General features: G+C 40.5%; 2 protein-coding genes across 14 annotated transcripts in view; one reads left to right on the top strand and one right to left on the bottom strand.

Annotated features, from left to right (window-relative positions):
• Positions 1 to 18,522, top strand: part of fam131bb (family with sequence similarity 131 member Bb) — a 54,326-nt gene that overhangs the window by 619 nt on the left and 35,185 nt on the right. For 7 of the 12 annotated variants that reach the window (XM_025911742.1, XM_025911741.1, XM_025911747.1 and 4 more), the window contains exons 1-2: positions 5,184 to 5,262; positions 17,905 to 17,967. The gene's annotated coding sequence lies outside the window, so the exon portion shown is untranslated. Of the gene's footprint in view, positions 1 to 3,768; positions 3,908 to 5,179; positions 5,263 to 17,852; positions 17,968 to 18,522 lie in introns of those variants that run through there. The other 5 variants (XM_025911736.1, XM_025911744.1, XM_025911743.1 and 2 more) reach the window with 3 other exon arrangements.
• On the bottom strand, positions 609 to 18,452 carry zyx (zyxin). 2 transcript variants are annotated; one of them, XM_003450632.5, is made up of 10 exons: positions 18,297 to 18,452; positions 7,777 to 8,012; positions 6,706 to 6,961; positions 5,789 to 5,884; positions 4,085 to 4,669; positions 3,731 to 3,872; positions 2,920 to 3,089; positions 2,626 to 2,804; positions 2,073 to 2,193; positions 609 to 1,972 (listed from the first exon to the last, which is right to left on the bottom strand). In XM_003450632.5, the coding sequence occupies exons 4-10, from the start codon at positions 5,828 to 5,830 to the stop codon at positions 1,859 to 1,861; spliced, it is 1,353 nt and encodes a 450-aa protein (XP_003450680.3). In that variant the 5' UTR covers positions 5,831 to 5,884; positions 6,706 to 6,961; positions 7,777 to 8,012; positions 18,297 to 18,452; the 3' UTR covers positions 609 to 1,858. The 2 variants fall into 2 exon arrangements, with proteins under 2 accessions (XP_003450680.3, XP_005455474.2); XM_005455417.3 differs by lacking the exon at positions 18,297 to 18,452 and adding an exon at positions 17,576 to 17,714.

The raw sequence follows: 18,522 nt of genomic DNA, 5'->3' as shown, positions 1-18,522 counted from the left end.
TTTATATCACATGGTGATGACAAAGGCAGGGCCACAAAGGTGGAGTAGTTGGTGGAAACACAGGACATAATACTAGAGGAAATTCCACCACTGCTTCCACAGATAGCATGCAATGCTGAATCACTATTGCCATGTTTTGTTAGTCATTCTGGTGATTTACTGCACCAGGCTCAATTGCAAGCACAAGCAGCAATTTTCTTACCGAGGAATTCATTTCTGTGGCTGCAAACCAGGCTCATTTCAGAAGGAACAATAGGATACAATAATGGAGAAGGCACGGCGCCAGGTTAAAATGAAACCAAATAAATGTAAGCTTTAATTAGCAAAATACAGAACAGCAAGAAAAGAATAAAATGGTATATAACCGACACGAACAGACTAAACATACAAAAGTTAAGTAACAGCAAGAATAGTGGTAATCACGCTAACGGGAGAAACGGACCAAAAACTGGGGTCAAACAAACAAACAAAAACCACGCATGAATGTTACAACATCAAATCCCATGTAACCGTTTTATTGATCTTAAGCTCTAAACAGAAAGATTTGGTCTGTGTTTTTAAACATTGCTACCTAGAGTTGAAATGCCTCTACATTTCTATCATCCTGCTGTCAGGACAGGTTATTTTAGTACTGATGCGTATGCAACCTTAATACTTAGGAAAAACAGGTCCATGATTTATATCATACAAAGTTTATAAGCTAAGAGATTATAATAAATGCACATCAAACACTGGTGTTTTGTTTCTATTTGCTGTTTACAATGACCTTGTGCAGGGGCCATTTTATTCAAAGTCATACTCAGAGTGTTTTACACATATGTGGAACAGTGAAATTACTTGATAGGTCCCGTTTTCAGCCATACAGCTGATAGTTAAAACTAACCCGGTTTTTGAATGTGACATCCCCAGGATGGAGTCTGTGCTCGGGAAATCTGTGCTCATTTGTTTGTTCGAAATCTCGCCGTCCACAAAGCATGCATCTAAAAATACTTAGCATGGTTCAATCAGCTCTAAACTATTTTGTAGAAAAACAAAAAAGCTGATTTTTGTTCTCATCTTGCCCTTATACAGTATCATCGAGTAGCGAGAGCAACAAGACTTAATTCAATGCATGCCTGTAAAGCATTAAATTCACATCACAAAAACTCAAAGCAATATTCACCATTTTTCTTTTTGCTGTTGCCTTAAAGCCCTACGCGACTTTAAAATGCTATTAAGAGTAGACTAGCTGATATGAAGTACTTTCTAGGCAGAAAAGCGTCATTAATCATGCCTGGCTGTGTAACAATGTACTCTACTCTCAGGCAACAAGGATGGTGACATCTGCATGACTCAATTTGGAGGTTTCTTACACTCCTCGGTCTCAGGCACAAAAAGCATAGTTAAAATGCTCAAAGAGAAAGAATACAGCCAGTGGAACCAGTTTATGATGCTACTACCAATATCTAGGCAAGAAACAGAGAAAGGCAACTTTATATTTATCAGACTGTTCTTTTGACCCAACTGTTCTTGTGCAAGTTTTGCTGGCAATTTTTAGCGTAAACATACAATTGGCACCAAAAAGAATAGGCTCTAGTAACAAAGAAGGCGAGATGGGCGATTGGAGAATAAGAGATGCAGAATAAAACCAATTTCGGTGCAGTACATTACCTCTGCACTGAATGAAGTGAACAAAGACGAAGGAAATACTACACGTTATCTGCATGCAAACATACATATCACGCTGAACATTCACCCACACACCTGCGCACATACACTGAACAAAGCCCTGTAGCAAAGGCAAAAAATCTGCAGCTGGATGAATCCTGTGCTTTTGGATTTGGTTCATTGTTACACTGAGCGATGCTGCTTTAGCCAATCAGTGCGCGGCCTGCTTGGCTCGTTGGGTGTGGCACTTCATACACAGGATCTTGCCATCCAGCGGATAGCAGCCATTTTCATCTGCTTCTATGGAGAGGGGGCGAGCACAGTCCTGCAGAGTAAATGAAATATTGATTATCAGTTTTGTCAGAGGCTGAAACACCCTGTGACACACATTAAAAAACAAAACAACAACTATGTATAGGTCTTACCTCACAGCGGTAACACTTGAGGTGGAAGTTCTTGTCAAGAGCTACCACTCTGACCGTCTCCTCGCTGCCTGGGGCTGGAATAATGGGTTCATTACAGCTCACACACATAGGGGAGAAACGCCTACAAGAAGGGAGGTGGATATGAGTTAATTACCTCAGTTGAACTCTTATGCATTCACACCCCTAGCTGAGGAAACACTGAAACAATCAGTGATATTCCACTGAGATGTAATAAAGTTTGTTGCTTCTGGGCCTGGCAACAAGTTGCAGCAAAGTTTAGTTGGCTTTGTCAAACACAGTTTGAGTGAGTTCAGTTTTAAGTGATCTGAACAAAATGAGAAAGAGGTTTTGAAGTGTTCTTTCCTCTAGCATTAATCATCTCACTGATCATTTAGACGGGTACAAATACTGGAGTCCAAAATTAACTGTTGGTTTTAAATCACACATCCTTGTTCTGAGAATTTATGCAAGAAGAACTGCATCACATGATCACTTCTCATAAGGAACACACAACAGAAATATACTATTTTATTATGTGGAAATTCATAGTGACCTGTGGTAATCCTGGACACAGTAGGGGTTGTTGTTGTCATCGGTGATAAAGGGTGCCCCCTCGAGTACACAAGAGCAGGTGCTGCAGCGGAAACAGTGGGCGTGGAAACACTGTCCAACTGCCTTCAACACACGGTCTGTGATCTTCTCCCCACATCGAGAACACACGGCCAGGGAGCTCTGAAGAGCAAGAGCATGAATGTGAGGAGAATGGAGGTTTAAAAAACAAAAACATGCACCTTATATACTCAATTCAGCAAGAATATAAGAAGAATAAATGTCTGCATCTCCTCACCACGTAGCAGTCCTCACATTGTGGTGCACCATCCCTGTCATAGAACTGCATGCCCTGCAGGGGGCGGTGACAGGACATGCAACAGAAGCAGGTGGAGTGGAAGAGTTTATCCATGGCCCTCACTGCTGGCTGAGTACGGGAGAGAGCCTCACCACATTTTCCACAAACCTCTGAAGAAAAGAGAAAGATACACAAACAACTTTATGAACAAGCAAATTCTCTGTCTCTTTACTCAGCTCTGGTACAACAGTGTAATAAACACAGATGGGAAACTTGTAGTTTTATGCATTTGTTTGGTTTGTGTAAACTGTTCCGTGCAGTCAATATGTTATACCACAGATGCAGCTTAATTTTTTAGGGTCATAGATGTAACACTGGAGAGACCAAAGCTGACCACATTTAAATTGTAGATCATAAAGAATAAACTGTGAATGTATTTTGATGTCCATAACAATCTGCATTTTGCAACCAGTCAGCAAAATGAAAGGTGAATAATTTCTTTTGTCTGCTGAATATTTGCAGCTTGGGATATTAATATTTCATTGGTAATATTTTTTCATGCATTCATTTCACTACAACAATCAAGAAGTTAAACCATTACTTTTGTTAACGCCTCTCCCACGCTACCAACTCAAGTTTTTCCAAACGAGCAGCTACTTAATGACTGTAATTAACAACAATGAGATTCAAAATTCAACCACATCAGTGCACTCTGAAAACAATTATGTTAAATTATTTTCTAATTAAATCAGAAAGATACAAAATACGAGTGAAATAAAAGTGTGTTTTGATTGAAGTTTCGTGTCTGCACCTGTAGGAGGGGAGGTGATGAGAGGTGCGTTCGCGTCCATGTTTCTAATGAAGTCCTTGGTCATCCTCTCCAGCTCCTCCACTTCTTTCATGTTCAGAGGAACACCTCCACCTGCACTAGGAACTGGGCCCGGGGGTGAGGGCTGCCACAGAAGAGGAAGAAACCATAAGTGCATATGTATAAATTTTTTAAGGCATTTTATAGTTTCATACGTGTCTTATAGAGGATTTTGTTATTTATAACTGTACCTTTGAAAACACTGTGCATGTCCAGCATTCCTATCTACTGACAATCAATTATCTGTACTTCCTGTGACTTTCCACAGTACATGCTAAGCAAAAAGTAGGAACATACCGTAGGGGTAGTTTTCATTGGCTGGTTAAAGGAGGAGGGCGGCGATGCCATCGTTTTGGGTTGAGGAGGTGGCACAGCAGCAGCAGTGTTTTGGTTTGCGTTCATCTGACTGGCAAAGGGAGAACTTTTTATGTGATTAGCAGCCGGTGCAGTGGCCATGTTATTTGGTGGAGCAGGAGGTGCAGGCGGAGCCGCAGGAGGTGCAGGTGGAGCTGCAGGAGGTGGAGGGAAAGAGCAGATAGCTATGGGAGGGGAAGGCTTAGGTGCACTGCTGGCAGCGGTGGGCGTCTGGTTCAGGTTCTGGTTGATTTTTTGCGCCAGAGAGGCTGATGATGTTGTCGTTCTTCCTCCGAATCCAGACTTGGGAGCCACGGCTGGCGCTTTAGCGAAAGGCTGAGCGGCAGAGTTTGGCGCAGCGTTGTGATTGCCCTGTCGGTTAGTTCTGGCTTTGAGTTCTTCGGCCCAGGGCGCAGGAGGAGGGCGATCGCCCATCTCGGGAGGTGGGAGGAAGGAAAGGGCTGGTTTGGGAGCGGTTGGAGGAGCGGAGGCCTTGGGTGCTGGTGCTGATGAATACTGGCTTGGTAACTGTGGGTAAAATAACATTAAACAAAAGATTATTATGATGGAAAAGCAAAGAAAAGAAAAAAAAAACAAAACGCTAATTTCTTGTAAGAATGGAGTTTTTCTGATTTACCATGAACTATAATTGAATTGAGGGAAGTTAATATTCTGTGTGTAACACTGCATGGTGAAATGCTACAAGCAGACACTTTTATAATACTGAATGAGGTACTTTGATTAAAGTAAACACTGGAGGCGCTCCAAAGTTTGAGCTTATCAGAAGTGCTTCGTCTTTCTGACATTTATTTTGCAGGTTTTGAGCCAACATTATTCTGCCTTGATCCAGTACCTCCCTGTTGGATTAAAAACACTCTCCATTTATGGCCCTCTCACTGGGTCCCTGGCAGCACACTCTGGTTTCATCACACTCTCATGCTCTCCACTCACTTCTGCGTGCATCACTCTGCCTCTCTGCAAGTGTCTCTTCTCTCAATGTGAATCACCGGCTATCTCACTTTTTGTTTTCTCTTTCAGTCTGGTGCGCCGTGCGAACAGTTCACTTCTAATTGACCTCTTTCAACCTGAACAGACGAGGGGAGACTAATGAAACCAACCTGGTATGTCCATAAACTATTTCTCCTGACCCATGTGGCATTACATTTTTTCTCTTCTCCACAGGAGTCATTTTGTTTTTCTACAGCTGGCTTCCTCCGAGTCTTGTCATTTTGTTACTCATCTGGTTGTTTGCTCTGTGGGCAACCTCTGTTTACACTTGCCTTTTAAATCCATTTCAGGGATGTGAACACAAGTAAACAACCAAGACATATTGCCATTTCCACCCGTTAGTACTTTGCTAATGTCAACATCTAGCTCAGAGGGTAAAATAGATCAGCACACACTATATAAGGGTGAAGGACAAGCTAAAACACCACCATGTCCCCCATTATTGTTCTTGTTTCTCTTACGTCTGTTGGGGACACATCTATATTTACACTACAGAAGAAATCTGGTCAAATGTGTCCCAGTGCACCTGACCAAGGAGTTTCATGGGGGTTGTTTACACTTGTATTCACTGCTGTCCACTAAATGCATTTTGAAACCAAAATGTTTAAATTGTAGTCCTAATTTTCCTGTACATTATACCTTGGGGTTGAAAGGTCCCTTGGTCTCCATCTCAGACAACATGCCAGTCAGAGAGTTGAGCTGTTTATCGAAACTTGTCTGCTTCTCCGTGAATCTCTGGTGGAGGAAGAACGGAGATCACAGAAATAAATTTAATATACACAAATTGGGGAATCACGATGAAGCAAAAAGGATGGATGGATGAGTGAGGAGCTGAAGAGGTTACTTTGTTACAGACTATAAAAACACAACAAAAACATCAAATATGGATATTTTAAAAAAAAATAATGTAACCAAAGTGGGTACAATATGCAGCGCTTGAACAATTACTGATGTGACAAAACACAAAAATGAAAGAACGATGACAAACAAGCTTAAAAAGGTGATTGTAATGATGATAAATGCTTGCTATGTTAATATTTCTGGTTAGATGAAAGAGAATATTGTATTTTCAATTACTTAATTATCTGGCTGTTTGCTGATTATCATTTAGCACAGGCTCAATGCTGATACAAACATGAGATTTAATCATATTGATATTATTTTACAGCCGTTTTAAATAGTCTACTTTTTAGCACTTCCAAAAAGAATAATAAAAAAAATTTCATCTTTATGTTGCTCTTGTAGCCCAACAATCAAACTGGAACTAATGAAAGCCTACAATAAACATCTCCATAAGACACTGCATGCCTAAGAAGTATTTTAGTGACGTAAATTGGCAATAATCCTGTTAGACGAATGAAAGTGGGTGATTTACCCCGGACTAATGCTAATATAATTTGTGGGAAAAATCTCAAAAGACAGCATTTCCTGCCAACAGTCAGTCCACAGACTCAATATGGTCACACAAAAATGTCCTGAATAATTATCCAATTATATTTAAATGCCGTTAGGAAGGAAGCAGTGTGCAGGAGGATGAAGACACCACTGTGACTCACCTGTGGGGTCCCTGAAGAACTGAAAGCATTGGTACTGGAGGCAGGGAGAGGTGGAGGAGGAGGGGGAGGAGGGGAGAGGGACAGGTTGGTGGACAGCGGCTCTCCTCCGGGGGAGCTGGGAGGGGCAGGTCATCTGCCACTGGAGGTGGAGCGGGGAACGCCGGAGGGGGAGCATCAGAGGCAGTGGGAATGGTGGAGCATTCAGGGGGAGGGGCTGGCAAATCATCATCCAGTGGAGGAGGAGGGGGTGGGAAGTCTGACAAAAACAAGGAGGGTTGATTGGTTAAAAGCATTCACAAAAATAACATCCAAGTATTACCACTTCAATTTAACACAAAACAGGACAGCAAAACAATCAAAACTGTCTGGAATATTTGGCCACTTTGAGATCTGCTGGTTGGCTGTTGCACTGATGCCTGGTAGGTATCCTGGTATATACTTTTATGCATTAAAAGGCGCCCTGTGGAGGGTTTTTTTTTTGATAAAACAAGAAGCATGTTTAGATTAGCAAAAGACTCTTGGTTCAATCACAGGAGGAGACAATCTCTTTGGGTGTGTGTCAGGAAGGGTATCCGGCATAAATAAATAAATAAAACATTTGGAGATACTTGTGTGGTGACCTCTTGTGTATAAAGATGCAGCCGAAAGTGGCTTTAAATGCGTTTTTGACATCTTAACACAACCAAATGCATTTCCTACTTTGTAGGAAACACCCTGCATTTACATCCTTGCTGTCTTCTTCACAGGCTACCTTTAATTTGAACTGTCTGATTGTTTGCATTTATAGAAGTGTAACTGTGCACAGCTCTAAAAGTAAAAACGAAATTTCCCAACAAAAGCAAGATCACCCAGACTATCCGCATATTTAAGAAGAACCCTTAAAAGGCAGGCGTTAAGAGCACAGTAACGTAATGTGCTGAGAGACAGACAGTACCACAGCCATCCTGTACTCAACCGTGAAGCTCTTCATGCTCTAGCATAAGAAGCAGCAGTGGGCGGGATAGGGAAGGGGGGCTTTTTTCAGTGGATACAACTTAATACAGACAAAAATAAATAAATAAATGTAAATACCATCACAGAGTGAAGGGGGCGGTGGAGGCAGGTCTCCAACTCGGCCAATAACACCTGTGCCTATTGGTGTTGGTGATGGAGCTGAGGGAGGGGTCTGACTTTTGGGTCGTGGGGGGGCCACAGAAGCAAACTTCTTTGGCTGGTTGTAGAAGGAAGGGGTGGTGACTTTGAAGTTCAGAGAGGATGTCACCATGAATGGCTTGTTGCTGTTGGAGTCCTCCATTTTGTGTATTTATCTGAGGATGACAACAGGGAACACAATGAGGGGTTACTGTACAGGAAAATGTAATTTCCCAATGAGTGTCTGTTTTAAATAGAGAAACATGAAACAAGTTGCAGTGAAGATCAAATAGCTGCAGCCTCAGAATTCCTGCTGTCACAATCCACATGATAAAAGCAACGTTAATCAGCTGACTGAAGTCAAAGGGCTCGCATTCCTTGGCAGCAGATGCACGTCCTGCATTTTTGCATTAGTGGTGATGACACATCAGTGAAACGCTTGGCCTGACACAGTTGAAATCAAAGCCCAATTATAACCGGCTTCAGACATTGCAATTACTCAACACTGATTTTTTTATTTTTTCACAAAAATTTGCTTAATTGTTGTCACCTCTGTTTCAATTAAAATTAAGCTGGTTAGAGCTTTACAAGTTAAAACAACTTGTGGATGGAAGTGGGACAGTTGCAAAAACAAGCGGGCGTGGCATCTAGACGCAGAGATCAACAACAATGGTTATCACAATAGAAGTGTGTGTTATCACATAGTGAAAATATTCCACAACTTTCCCCCTTTTTACAGACATTGTTGTGTCACTGTGTTTAGCCTTTTCATACAGAGGTTTCACCTGATTCTGTGACACTTTGAATGAATGAAATTCCCAAATTCTTTACATTTTTTTTTTATTTTTTTTTACATTATTTCAAACCTCATCTGTTTTCCAACTAGTAATTTAATTTTAACATTTGATGTTTCTTTTGTAAATTTTGCAATTAAATATAATTCTTAAAATGTGTTTTTTTTCTATAACACCAAAGAAAAACCATACTTTCTACACATTTTTAATTACATGACCAGAAACAGCAACAACATGCATTGAATTCTGCCAAGTAAGGTTCTTTGCCTTTACAATATGCTGACCAATCTTGCTTACTTATATTGTCAACACAGGGGCCCATTGGGAGCCAGTAAAAAAGCCTGAATTATATATGCAAATGAATTAATGTAGATTACATTTTTCCACAGCACGTTTTTTTTTTTTTTTTTAATGAAATGGGATGCATGACAGGTATTTTGCATTAACGGAAAATCAGCACACTCTTAAATGAGCATCTACTGGGTACCATCTCTATCCCTGAAGTCCAAGTAAAAATAACTGACCTTTATTGTGGCATCTCAAAAAATGTAGTTTGGACCATTTCTGGTTTTAGTGAAATAGCAGTAAGGAAGAAAATAACCCATAGGCATTCTGCAAAACCAACATTACTCTTTAAACAAAAAGGCTTTGGCAAATAGTCTACAGCGGAATGAGTAAGCACGAGAGAGCCAAGTGTGTGAAAATTTCCTGAGGCCATGCATACAGAGCTGACAGAGCAGACACAGTGGCACTCTCCGATGTCAAGAGATAATTTACAATATGCAACACATGGTTGTTTACAATGGCATAAATCGCAGCAATTGCATGTTTTTCAGAGTGCGGCCACTTTGCTCAAAGTACGATGGCAGCTATCGTAACATTTTTATGTAAAGCTGAGCTCAAATATTTACTTCACATATGCTGGCGGATAAACAAATGTTGACGTAAGTCCCGTGTCTCCACCGAGATTCCTCGCCAAGTCCGCAAACATTTCCCTGAAGGCCACCGGCCCCAGACATGACCTTTAGTCAAAAGCATGGTTGTTCCAACATATTCGTCCACACACACATCCAACCCTGCATCCGATCTGTCTTAACTCACACACTGTTGCCATTTAACAGTTTTATTCTGAAGCTTTTAAATACTCATATAAAAATATAGGTTGTTCAACCTGTGGCAAAGGTTGAACAACCAGTCCTTAGACTACTCCTCCAGATATGGTATTGCCTTAAAGCCATGAAGTCATAACATTTGACAGAATGAGCTCCACAAGGAAACAATTAGATAAAGTGAAGGCAACGAGCAATATGTAATTTGCTGTGCGTCATTTAATCTTACTTGGCACTTTTTGGGTTCATAAATGTCACGGAAACGATGCGTCCTACAGATTTAGATTATATTTGAGGGTGGACTGGCACATGTGTCCAACTGCAATCCGACAAGGTGGAGTTGGAGTTCAAACGTGGAAATACACAAACAATATAAAAGATTGATGCAGCTTCCAGGTCTGATGGAAGTCCCTTAAACCTGCCTTCTTTTTAAAGGCCAGCAGGGGGCAACTCCTCTGGGTATATCGAAGCAGAGCACAGCTGTCTTGCTCTGTGACCTCAGTAATACTTTCCTTATGGCTTTATGGGCTCAACTGCTTGTTTCAGGTCACACTGAATAAAACATGTCAGTCCAGTCCACTGTAGGAGTGAGAAAGGGGGATTTTCAGGGTATGCTGGGTAATTCAGGTTCACCAAGCTCTCCTTTTAAAATAGCAAAGTATCTAAAGGTTTCATAAGAGGACTTCATTAACCGATGAGTAATGTCATGGTGGCTACGTCCATTTACACAGAATATGTTAGAGAAGTTGGTAAATTAAGCCACAGCAGCAATGCTCAGTATGGAAACACAGGAAAGAACTGCTAAAATGGGTTGCCAACTATTCTTGGGTGGTCATTAATAAGCCTGTGGGGCTCAGAGAAGTAAAGTTTATGTGTGGGGAAACCCTGAGAGGAGTGTGAAACTGTTTTCTCAGTCGCATGCAGTTTAATAACAATCCAGTAAATGTGCATCAATTATAAGCTTGCTGTACTGAAGGCACTTCCTACAAAAGTTATGTTTTTACAACTAATCTGACAAAGCAAAGCAGTGTGTACTGATACAGCTTTCTTTGGTTCAACATTTCTATTACCGCAGAGGAGCTGCTGTGCATGGTTTTTCCTTAAAAAGGAAATAAATTCCTAGTATGTTAATAATGTTGCCAAGGTTCTTTTGATAGAGATGATGAGAGACTGCCATGGAAATATTATCACAAAAATATTTTGCTATCATAGCACTGAAATGGACTCCTTAAAGCAGAGACTTACTGCATCTTTGTCTATAAAAGTAACCTTTACATGAAACACCAAGAAAATACTTTTTCTTGGTGTTTTGAGTTAAAATGTAGACTATTAGTTGTTATGGAACAAAACAAGAGTTATCATGTATGCTTTCCAAAAAAAGAGATGGGGTTTGATACAGGCTTTTACATTTTTATGTAGACCGAGCCGAAAGGACGGTAAAAACTAAACCAAACAGGAATAAGAGTGAACATTTCATCCTCATTCCTGTTTGTTGGGACACACAGACAACACTTCATGTTCTGACAAGACACGAAAACCCTCATAGCTCCTCCTGGTGCTCATGATTTACTAGCTTCTCTGATGAGACGGCAGTACTTCTGCTTTCAGGGTCAGCTTCCTCCAGCGCAAGATTTATTGACGGTAAACAATTCTAACCATATATGTCCAAACCAACGGTGTTAAAACTTTCACACAAGTGTCAGCTGCTCCACTGCGTCATGACGTAGTCTAAGGCATCCTTTTTTGAATCATAGATTGATGTGAAAGCACCACATTAACCGCACAGGGTCATGATTCATGCTTTGAGCATATTTTCCATGCATTATTGAATACCAGTAAAAAGTTGTGAGCTAGAGATTTCCTTTTTACAAGACAAAGTTTCATGAGATGAATAATCACTGCAGCAGAGATCCTGCTTGATGCATCTAGTTTTTACCATTTCGGTCATTACATTTTTTTTGTAACTTAAGCCCCCTTTTCACTTACAATTTGATACCAGGCACTTCTAGCCATGATTCATGTGTCAAAGGTATTTTCTAAAGGAAAATCTGAATAGGAGACTGTTCATATGCCACACCAGCCACCCATCCTACATATTGATATGACCCTTAAACATTTATGTAAAATGGACGTTATGCTATTTGATGTTTTTAACAAACAATTGAGACAGCAGTCTGTAGAGTTCATTGGGATAACCAGTAATTGACAACTGTTCATGTACCACATTTAACTAAAATAAATAAACATCTATGATGAGCTTGGAGTTTCGATCCCTCGACATTTCAACCCTCATTGCTCAACAGCCTGTACTCTGTAACACATCTCTTTGCTCATTATCTGTTACACAGACTGGCACATACGCGACTGATAAATAGCCTCTTAAGCTGTTTATAACCCGATACCTTTATCAACCTCTTTGGTGTTAAGGGACAAGAGATCAGAGGTCACCATAATTGTAAATAATTTTATTATCCTGATAAATGTAAAAGATTAACTGAGTGTCTGATATTACACGGGTACTCTAACACTGAAGTTACAGTACCTAATACCAATACATTAATATGCATTATAATAATAATACATTTTATTTATAGGCACCTTTCAGACCCTCAAGGTCACCTTACAATAACACGTGAACAATAGCATAAAAAAAAAAAAAACATTAAAAAAAAATATATGTATATTACAGTAAATTAGGTTTACTAAATGAGATACTATACCAGCCACTCTTCCAGATACTTAATAATTTAGTGGTGCATGTGTTTGCATGAGTGTGCAAAGGTTTGATTAGAACTTGCAAAAGCAAAAGAAATAATAAATACATCTATCCCCATATAAATAAGTACCTGCACCCATGTTTGTTTGTTTTTTAAATTAAGAAGCATTTTAAAATGCAATTTCCTCAGAATGTCTTGCATATCTCACTGCCCACCAGTTAAAACCAACTGGCTTAATAGTGCAGCAGAAATTTAGCATTACAGGGAAATTCTCTGTAGGTGGATTCAAGTACCAAAACTGCTGTAGTTACCCTTTTATGATGACTTCTTTGGTAAACCCCATTAGCCAAGATGGTGGCTTTTTTCAAAGTGGCTGTCAACAAAGTCTTTTTTTGGACAAGGGAAACTAAACTTGAATCATCTTCATGTCAAATCCTACATATCACAATATCTGCTTCAGTCACACTCCTGGATGAAGCCCCTACACTACTCACTGGTTACCCAGTTCTCATCTGTGCCTCCCAAAGAGTCTTGTTCATGGTGACTCAGGATTTAGAGCAGACTGTCTACTATTCAAAAGGTCGGCGGTTTGATTCTCAGCTCCTTCGTCTGTATGTTGGAGAGTCCTTGTGCAAGATACTACACCCTAAAATTAAGGCTCATGTGTTTCTTAATGTTAACTTGTGCTAGGTAATTATGACAGTGTCACTCTGGTTTTAACAGCTAAACACTTCTGTACCTTTTAGCTGTGCTCTGCTCAACTTTGTATTGAAAGAAATGTGTTAACAGGCAACTTCCCTCAGTTTGCTTTTTCTCCTTTACCTTTCTCTCGCTTCTTGTTTGGTTATAGTGCACACTAGAGTCACCTAGACAGAATAAATTAGTTAACTGTAAAGTAGAATCCGAGCACGAGGTGGTGTAAACCATTTTGTTTCATTTGTAAAGAGGTGAAAGTGGCATCAGAAAGGCTCCACTACTGCCTGCAGGAATGGGAGAATAAGACTACTCAAAGAAGGAGTGTTCAGCCTTTTGGAAAAATAGCTGGCTACTTATTAACCTACTATCAAGACCTACTTCATGTTGAAAGTAGTGGCCACAACAGACTCTAAACAGAACACTTAGCTCCATGTGGCTTTCTAAAATGAGTGCCTTCTTAAAATGGGAGGCTATGAGTTCGTCCTTTAGTTACAGTTTCTAAATCAACAATAGTCCTCTTAATTATTCAAACAGTGATGATAAGCTAGCGTTAGGTTTCATATGTTCCTCGATGCAGTCTTGGGGGATTCAAGGCGGTGAGATCACCACACACTCAGGTCCAGATGCCCTGCTGCAAATCTTGAAACCTGATCCTTGAGATGAGAGAGACCCTCAGCTGAGGAACATTTCTGGCACACCAACTCAATGACATCACCTCTCCCCTCCCTTTTTCCCCCTTTTCTGCTTTCCCCTAATCACCATTTCCTTCTATGCATCTTTGCAGTGTTTTTTTCTTTTTACTTTTCAACAAGACATGGATGTCTTTGCTTGCCCTCATAATCCAATATATGTATTAATCTTCTGCATATAGCTATAGATTTTTGTACATCTCATATTCTTTTCTGAGAATCATGGTAGAAGTGGTGGGTGAGAAACCCTGGTTGCGGTTTCTTACCAACCACTTGAACTGAATGACATCACTCGAGGACGCACTTAGTTATTTCTACATTACAGCTGTGATGAAGGATGGCACCGTGCAGGCCAAGCATAGATCACATATGGTGCTCTTTAGCTTTTGAACTTTGTATAAACGCCACATGGCTGGACAGCTTTAACAGAAAACCGGCACAGTTGGTTTTGATTCCTTCATACCAGGAACTCATTTTCACCCCCCCCAAAAAAAGACTGAGGTTAAGTGTAAACAGCCCAACTACCTGAAGGGTATAGAAACCAGTAGGGTTATTGCACTCATCAGCTTGGCTGCAGGCTCACTGCATTAGAAAACTGGGATACTTCTATAAAGTAAAGACCTTAGGCACAGCATGAAATATTATTTAAAACGGTAAAACCAGGGCATTTTGTGGCATGCCTTCGGTTATCGCTGCTTTTTGTCCTGGACGGCGTTGAAAGTTTAACACGAACAAGTTGTCTCTGAAAGCAGCAAATATGTGGCTTTTAAGGAAAACTTTATTCCACTTTTGAAGGGGAAAGCTTTGAACTTAGCAGTGGCTTGTTGGTTTATGGTTATAGAGGAACTAAATTTAGTTAATATACTGTGCTCCAGCTTTGTAAAAGGAAGCACTGAAACATGATGCCTCATTAAACAAGTCTATGTCCTAATGCTATTGAAAGAAAACAAAAAACACCCACAGTATGTGGATACTGTTTTCCTACAAGTGACATAACCACCATGCCCACATGAGATGAGTAAAAACAACACAAAACAATCCCCCCCCCAAAAAAACCTGCTGTAGTTTCACCTTTTAAGCCAAAAAACAACACCAGGAGAAAACAGTAAAGATCACATTACCTTAACATTAAAGAACAGTTACCCCAAAGAAAACCTAACAGTACTTCCAGTATTTCCTCCCTGGTTAGACACAGTATGTGTGACTACGGTGTTGTTCATGAAACTCTCTATTGTTCTGATGTTAATAGCACACCCGGTTTCTGGGAAAGCGTGTCTGGGCCACGGGTCACTAATGCGGGGGACAAACAACCCTTTTCAGTCCAGTCTTACAGGTCACTGGACATACATTGAGCAACAGTGCTGTGCTCTCAGGCCGCAGCTGGATGAGTGATGGAAACAGGAAACATTTCAAAACTGGTCACATCATCATCCACTGGATTATCATGTCAGACACCCACACCAACAAAAACTCTTTCTTAATGTATTTACATACAGTCTAATATCGGCCAAAGAGGAGTCACAAGGAAGTGAGAGACAAAAAAAGTGATTTGAGGCAAAGTGTTCCTCTACAATAACACGTACCTTTTGATTCACAGTTCCTACAATTAAGGAGGATTGCTCTTTGCTCGATTTAGTCCTTGTTCTCATATCTTTTAGTTGCCTCACCAACTTACAGAGGCGTCAGAGATCATAATATTCCCAGTCTTTGCAACAGCACCACACAAACCTCAGACCAGAGTCTTCGTACTTTAAGTTGTTCTTAAATACAGCTTAGTTACTGTGGCCTTGGGTTAAGGCTCCTTGATAGTCAGAGGAATTTAACATTCTCAGGGTTGTAGAAATCTATGCTAAAAATGGTATATCCATACAAGCCCGAATTGCCTTTAATCCGCTGAGCACTAATCGCATGTTAGTATGCAAAGCTGTACATTTGTCTCCACCACTGCCCGCTGTTATGTTATCAGCCTCTTAGTGACTGATACTTTCCCTCCATATACCCTACACATTCCTGATATTTTACACCACGGTTGGACACTTGCATTTGTAAAAAGACAATCCAGTGCACAGTCTTTTTCCTTTTGTAGCTTTCTAATAGGCAGCTTAGTTGAGTTTAGCTCAACTGATACTAGTGCAGTCCAGCTCTATCGTACTTTGATAAAGCTCAGACATTTTCAGTTTTTGTTGACAGTGTCAGAAAGGTGATTTTACTTTGGGTATTGCACACAACAATAAAGGAAAGGTGTCAAACATATGGCCCGGGGGACAAGAAACGGCCCTCTAGATGGCACTGAAGGTGAAAAAAGTGCAACGTGATCATTATTACTTCAATTCTTTCAATAAAATGTTAACATACCCTGGTGTGAAGATTTCAGGATTATTATGTAAAGCTGAAGCTCTTTCTCCATCTTATTTGAGTCAAAAATACTATTTATGTTTAGTTCCAACACTCATACAAAGACTTTGTGCCTTTTAAAACCCACTTTAGTTCCCATCTATTGACAGCAGACTGGCTTAATTATGTAAGAATCCCATTTATTCTTCTTAGGTCACCCCAAGCAGTTTTGTCTAGCATGCCACATATCCCCAGTTTGTATTGATCACTTAGAATTAAAAAAAGGGATCCAACTTAAATTAATATGAAGAAAGATCGGCAAAAAAGAAGGTGCTGTGGTAAAATGTGACTTTTGGTATCTGCTGAAAAATGATTTTCTATATTTAAACTGTTGAAAATTAGGTGTTTCAATATGACTTGGTACCAAGCCATTTTGAGCCATGAAGAACATTTTTATCACAAGGTGGAAGCTTTAAACAGCTTATGGCAAAGTGACTTTTACATATCATTTATTTATCTGGGTAAAAACTATCATTAATATTGTCATAGCTCTCTATAAAAGAGCTATGACAATGAGGGCAGCAGATAACAACAACAGCAAATATAATATCACAGTTCTATAAAGATATTTAAAGTAGCCACAAAGGACTGGACTGATTATAACGTAGAACAAAAAGTGAGTACAATAACCCAGCGCCTTAAAGATGTTTACAAAACAAGCCATTTTTTTTATTTTATGCACAACTGCTTCGAAAATCGTGTTGACTACATTATACCACCAATATAACCAAAGGTACTGCACAGAGAAACATCCGAAGTCACTTTCTAGCAGATGATCACTTTTTGGCACAGCACTGGGCCCCACCTGCAGGGCCTGAATGCCCTGCAGAACGGGGAAAAAACCCCCCTGATGTAATGGTTTTACTGGTCCAGCCCACTTCAGATTAAAGTAGGCTAGCTGTGCACCAAGAACTAAAATAAGTGTGACACCCCTGCGCTGAAAAGTTGCATTAAACAGCCATGCTTACAGCCCTAATCAATGGAGTTATAACAGAAAAGTCAAGTTCCACCTACTGGCACAATCAATAGGTTTAACATACTCCATGTACAGTAGTTTGCTGCTCAGTTAGGTTTACATCTGTTGGTCATTACTTTGACAGCTGACAGGCTTGGGTGAGCGGCAGCTAGGGTACTTGAACGCAACCCTTCATTAGGGCAAAATTAAGGATAACAAACGAAGGTTTTAAGCTAAAGCTGGCTAGCGTAGCTAACGACGTGTCCCAATCAGGTTAATATTAACATGCATAACGCTATGACAACGTTAGCACATCCAGTTTAGCCTTAAGACACGTTAACCCCAAAATTAAACCAACTAAAGCGCCTTTTTAACCGATACTCACCTGCACCGTAGGTCAGCTGTGTGATAACCTGCGTGGCTTAGCATCAGTCACACTAATGGCACTATTAGCTCCGCACACGCCCCTACACTCCCCAGCGACTCATGCTTTGGTCAGTAGGTTTCGCCCCGGTGAAACGCAAACACCACTGCCCTTTTTTTTTTTTTTAACGTTACCACATATAGCAACCACTTTGTCCCATTAGCGCTGTCATCAGGTGTAATAATTGTGCTACCCTGTGAATTAAATAAAAGCGTATAGCGGCATGGCTAGCTGCCTAGCTTAAACAACTTTTTTTTCTTTTTTTTCCTTTTTTCTTTTTTTTTTTTTAGAAAAGCTGGACTTCCTGCTGGAGCTTCCGCATAGCCATGCCTTATCATCAGTATCATCAGCTGGTGAGTGGATTTGTTCACGTTCAACGCTAAACTGCTGGTCTGACAGAGACACCAGGGAAGCCCCGCACACCACGAGGTGTATTTCTGCACCATTGGTTTTTTTTTTAACGGTAAAAACCGAACCTTATAACAAATTCACACTGCTTGTCACGCCAACAAAGCTGGCATTCCTTCAACACCTCCTTCCGAGCAACGAAAATCTGCCCTAGCATGCTGCTGCAAAAGGACTTTACCTTATTAGGTAACCTGTAAAAATTTGCTCACGTAACTAAAGCATGCCACCACCTCCTTCCATCCTGATCCGAGTCACAAGAGAGACATTTACTTACCCTGTTAGCACAGCTGCAGTGTGGATCTCCCTTTTACTTCCCCCCTTTTTCCTTTTGTTCTTCTTCCTCCTCTCTGGCTCCTGGGCTGAGTAAGAGTTGTCAGTAATGGCAACTTCTCTTTCTCTCTTCCCCTCTCCAGCTATTAGACCCTCCCCCTTTGCTTTTCAGCCTGGAGAAGGAATGACACCATCCTTCCAAACAAGTTCTTTCTCGTTTGAGTCTGGCT

Source organism: Oreochromis niloticus, linkage group LG11 (genome assembly GCF_001858045.2).
Source record: "Oreochromis niloticus isolate F11D_XX linkage group LG11, O_niloticus_UMD_NMBU, whole genome shotgun sequence".
In the NCBI taxonomy this organism is placed as follows: Eukaryota; Metazoa; Chordata; class Actinopteri; order Cichliformes; family Cichlidae; genus Oreochromis; species Oreochromis niloticus.
Note: the sequence above shows the minus strand (reverse complement) of the source record. Positions and strands in the feature narration are given on the sequence as shown.